Raw genomic sequence first — 5,342 nt, forward strand, 5'->3', positions numbered from 1 at the left:
GAAGGTACTACACCAATATGGGTTATGGAACCTGCCTCTGCTTTCAGTGGACCAAATACAGTGTAACTGAAAGTGTGAGACATAATAGAAATTTCGTGTGACACATGATAAATGTCCTAACATGTAAACTGTACGCAAATTAAAATGTGCTAAGCTTCCGTTTCTTAAAAGAAGCAGTAAAGGTGTCATTCTTTTTCTTAATGTAATTATTTAATAATGCGTTGGTGGATGCTTTGACTAACAATTTCAGTATTTTATCTGCCGAATGACCATTACTGCAAATAAAGTCTGTTAAGAAGAAACTTTTCTTCTGAACAGCATTTATGGTTACATTTTGAACAAGCACCCTTTGACTGTTGCATGACAAAAAATTTTTTTCATTAGGGGCAGATATTAATTTCTGTGCAGTAATGTAATTGTAAATAACAACATTCACAACATCAGGCTGAGGGAAAAACAGACCACCCCTGTCCAAATTTTTGATTAACTAAGGTGTTGTTCACCATGCAGACACATTTCTTTGTCTAAGAGAAGGTATTTGCTGCACACCTCACACTGCTGTTTCTTCAGTACACTGCGAACACAATACCCTGCTAAATATGTTAATATTGGAAGGTATGTTTCTGCCTGCCTGAAATCTTCCTCCAAATACATAATGTCAACCATAAACTCAGTCTGTTTGTATAGTCTCTTTTGCGTCATCATTACAATTAAAGATGAACCCTTCTGCAACAGGCAGTTTACCAAAAGTACTTGAATTCAACATGAGTGGTAACATGTTCTGCATCCTCATCTTTGCTTCCACTTCAAAAATCTGTCTCACAGATATGAGATACTGAGAGCCAGTCATTGATCGGTAACTGCTAAACCTTGCTTCCAGAGAATCAGTTTGAATTTTTCCAGGCAAAAAATAAGTGAAACCGAGCTCTTTAGTACAGTACCTTGCCATCTCAATCAAACCATAGGTTGTGTGTGTCAGAGCTATATGTGTATCTTTTGAAAGGGTATTATTTTTCAGGCCTAAGTCCTTCCACTTATCGAGCCACACAAGAAACTTTTCCAAAAAAACTAATTTTTCATCATTATTACTTAAAGACAGAGGGCACTGGAAGAGATCATTTAGTCGAACACCTTTGTGAACTGTCTTAACATTTACAATTTTCCACCATGTAAGTATAATTTTAATAAATTCTGCAGTGGTCTGGTAATGTAACAAGTTTTTCTGTTCTCCTACAGTTGAAATGGCTTCAGCTGTATGTTCATTGAATACCTGTAAAACAAGGCTCACATTCTGTTTCTCAAGTGAAGATGGATAAAGAGACTTCAAAGAAAGACCATAAGAGTGCTTAAGTAGACCATTACATTCAATCTTATGAAGCTGCCTCAGTGCTTCAAAAGATGCCATTAACACCTGACTATCATCACTGCTTCCATCAAATTGTGGATACTTGAGCAAAACTTGAGAGTCCTTTTGATTAGCCCAATTATTACGTATACACTTAAGGATGTGGACAGAATCAATTATAAAAAATAGTGGCTGAGTTGGATGTGGGTAAACTATACTGAGTTTTGGAGGTTAGCTAAAAAGTGCCATAGATTTCCTATTTATAGCATTGTTGTCACTAACTACACAAATAACTTTGAAACCAATGTCATGAAGGCCACATAATATTTTCTTCACATACAAAAATAACTGTTCAGCTATAAGGTTTCTAACTGGAAGGACATGCACTACTTCTTTAAAAGAAGACAGCAATGATTGTATCATAAAGACATATGCTGTAGTAGCAGCCTTGTCACTATCAAATGCTGCCCCCACAATGTTTCCTCCCTTGTAATCAAAATAAGGTTTAATATGAATTTCATCCATCATTAAAGAAATGGTACAATCACTTTCCTGCAAAGATTTAAATCTTTCCTTAATATACAGGAGCATAGCACCTTCATTTTGTTCATTATGAGGACCATTAGTATATGAGGAACATATTTTCTGTAAAGTTCTTGGATGAGGAAGAATAAGATTGCCAGATGACCTCAAAAATTTATAGGCATGAGGAGATAGAATGCAGGATACAACAAAATACAGAAAAGTGAGGATTAAACCTATAGTTTTCCTCACAGCTACATAGCAACTTAACTTGCTCACTTAAGAATTGAATTTGTTTCTGTTTTTCTTCATCTACAGAACTGCACATGTCATTTAAAATGTCCTGTATAAGAAGGCACTGGCTTTTTAATGAATTTTCTTTTGCACTGACTAATTCCTTCACTTTGTCTAATACTGTAAACAAATCATTTATATTTGAAAGTTTGTGTGGTATTTTTCTACTGCCTATCTTTCTTATCTCAGTGTTACTTCGATAGGCAGACAACTGCAAATCATTTGTCACTACAACAGATACAGACACAGATGGAGCAGGCAATACAGTAAGCAATAGAAATAGGACACAGTCACTTCTCCTAACAATGGTCCATTCACTGGGAATGGTTTCTCTTTCCAGGCACTGCAGAAATGCTTCAAAAGTAGAAAATAACTTCCTCGAATCATACTCTGTTTTGGTTACTATACTGTCTTTAATTGCTTGTAGAAGATGTTCATTGTCCAATCTAGCTCTCCTTTCCTCTGCACTTTCTCGAGAGCTGGTGGATGGAGTAGACAAACAGCTTGGGCAGCCTGCTAACACTGATGGGACAGCACCCTCTCTAAGCCTCGGTCTTGAAAGCTTGACAGTAAGCTTTGTGCCTTTCACTTCACCATAACATTCCGTATGCCGGCAGATGTCAGATTCGGTGAAATGAAGTTCACAAACCTAAAACAAAGTAGTGTGATTCAGTACAATATACAGCATGATCTAGAGATGTGTGTCTGTATGTGAAAGTAAAAAACACTGGATTCTCATTCATTTTCCACCAATATAAGCTTGACAGGTCACACCTTAGTGGAAGTACACAAATTATTTAGGCCTAACAGCAATATACCATGTTCTACAACAACATGCATATTCCATTTTAATATTCTTTTTTTAATTAGTACTATAAGCACTAGGAGCATACCTCACAAGGCATCAGTAAATGATGAATATACCTGTGAACTGCTTGTTTTACAGCAGTGCTGTGATATTTATGGAACTATAAGAGTGAAGTTCCTATTATGGATTAAGTGGCACCAAATTTCAGTAATCTGTTGGATTCTGCATATTAACATAGCAATTATTTTAGAATTTTGACTTTACAGTTTCTTCATTGTCATGGTATAAGAGATATCAACAGCTGCAGAATACTATTTCACTGTGGGTGTTTCTATGCCAGCACATATTAAAACTGTGTCATTGCAGGTAACACTGAATGAGGGTCTTGATATATGCCTAGCACAAATTTCATGTTTGGATAGAACAACAACTCCAAAGCAAACGCATGCCAAACACAAAATAAAGTTGAACAGATGCCAACATAAATGACACACCTCAGTAAGACAGTCATGACCATCCAACTGGAAGTATGTTAAGACGATATCAACTAAACATTCCGTCCCAAGCTGTGCTGTATGAACTAAATGACACTTGTCATTTCAATTAACCATCTGAAACATTTAAAATACCGGACGGATTAAGTAACTGGATGCGTTATTAACGAGAATGTCGTTATATGAGGCGGCTCAAGTGATACAGAACGCCATTGAAATCTGTTTGTGAAGACACCTATTCTGCATCGTAACCTGAAGTTAGGTTAGGTTGAAAGATAATTATTTGTTCGTGGGTTGGCGAATGTCTAACAGGAAAAACTAACACACATAAAAACAACACATATATGCTTCATACAGAGAGATCGCTTTTTAAACATGAAAACAGCAGTTTCAACATTCGTTAGCACTCATGCTAACTAATGCGAGAGTGAAAAACAACACCCACTCACAAATAGAGAATAAAACGTATCGGTAATGCGTAACAAAATACGAACTGCAGAGAAATTTAAACACGAATAAAAAGTAACACGAGCCACAAATTTATATTTCGTTTTCAAAACCAAAATAAAGCCACTTGAAAACGAATACTAGGCCTATTTACTGCTAGCTTTTGCTCACAATTTTAGTCAAATGTATCCAAAATGCAAGATATTCTACCAGAAAAAAAAATAATTATTGTACTAGGAATATAGTTTTTACATACCTTCGTGTGCTCAGTGGGTTGGAAATTGTCCCGATGAATCGCTGAAAGCCATTTCCAACGCAGATTCGCATCTTTCGGAAAGGAAAACATTACTTTCGGTCCAGTTCCGTAATTCCCACGACACCTTGGCACACAACATTTGTAAACCATGTTCACAGCAGCTTCGCTACACGTAAACTCTGTAATCGCTAGTTTAAAGCACGAATACAGCACTCGATCGAACAAACGTGTAGATAAACAAACGCTTCGAAACACAACATGGTGGCCCGCTTGGAGTGACGTCACGACCTGCTATGAATTTCGCGCCGCGGCCTTGTCTCTAGGTGGTGGTGGTCGGAGCCACCTTCGCGACTAAAGGGAAGCCTTTGGACTGGGAGGTCTCGTGTTTTGCATATTGTTCATAAATTGTTCTTTTGGTATTAAGTTGGCTGAGGTTTCTTATGGATTTCCCAGCATTTGGTCTGTTGTCCGGCCTGGGCTAGGTCTCGTTATTTTAAAAGTCTGTCCTTGTTTTGGCTTAGTACGATTTTGGTTTACTGCCTGGTGGTTCTGGTAGTACTCCGGGTCGCTGTGGTTGTGTTGCATTCTGTAAGGGGCTGCGTCCTCGGAGCCGTGGAGCACCGTTTGTGTGAACTGCTTCACTGGGGAGCACTAATCGGGCCATTCTAGGTCCTCTGTATCATGCAATGATTTTATTATTATTTTAAAGTACCATTATCACTTAAATCATTTAATTCTTGTTGCGTTAATTGCAACTTGGGTACTGACAAATTTAGTAGTGTAATTACGGAAGATTTAATAGTAGCACATTCCCCTTTACCTGTTTCGTAGTCTGTCAATTACCGAAAGACCTTAAGCTCGTTGTCATATGTGATTTTCTTAAATTACTGTATTTTTGTCATGTTATTGTTTTTTAATTTGCCGGTCACTGGTGTAGTGTTCAAAGTATTAAAATGTTTCAGGTAGCTGTTACTTGGGTGGAACACGCGGAACCGCACCGGAGAGAGTAGTTGCATGCCTTACGTGTCCGTTGCTGGCGCGGCCTGGTGTCCGTTGTTTGTTTTGGTGCACCTGAGTTAAGTATTGTGTTGCCTCCTCCCTTGCGGCCCCATTGTGTTCTTCTCATAAACATTTCCTTCTAGGCTTTTTAGTTAATGTTATGCTAGTATATTAATT

General features: G+C 37.7%; 1 protein-coding gene across 1 annotated transcript; it reads right to left on the reverse strand.

Moving 5' to 3' along the window:
• Window positions 1-500: 500 nt before the first annotated feature.
• LOC124573715 lies at window positions 501-4,407 on the reverse strand. The gene is made up of 2 exons (XM_047131142.1): window positions 4,167-4,407; window positions 501-2,810 (listed from the first exon to the last, which is right to left on the reverse strand). Exons 1-2 carry the CDS (start codon window positions 4,314-4,316, stop codon window positions 2,043-2,045), a joined length of 918 nt encoding a protein of 305 aa, XP_046987098.1. The 5' UTR covers window positions 4,317-4,407; the 3' UTR covers window positions 501-2,042.
• Between the last annotated feature and the right edge of the window lie 935 nt (window positions 4,408-5,342).

The sequence above is a fragment of the Schistocerca americana genome, unplaced genomic scaffold (genome assembly GCF_021461395.2).
Source record: "Schistocerca americana isolate TAMUIC-IGC-003095 unplaced genomic scaffold, iqSchAmer2.1 HiC_scaffold_19, whole genome shotgun sequence".
NCBI classification, from domain to species: Eukaryota; Metazoa; Arthropoda; class Insecta; order Orthoptera; family Acrididae; genus Schistocerca; species Schistocerca americana.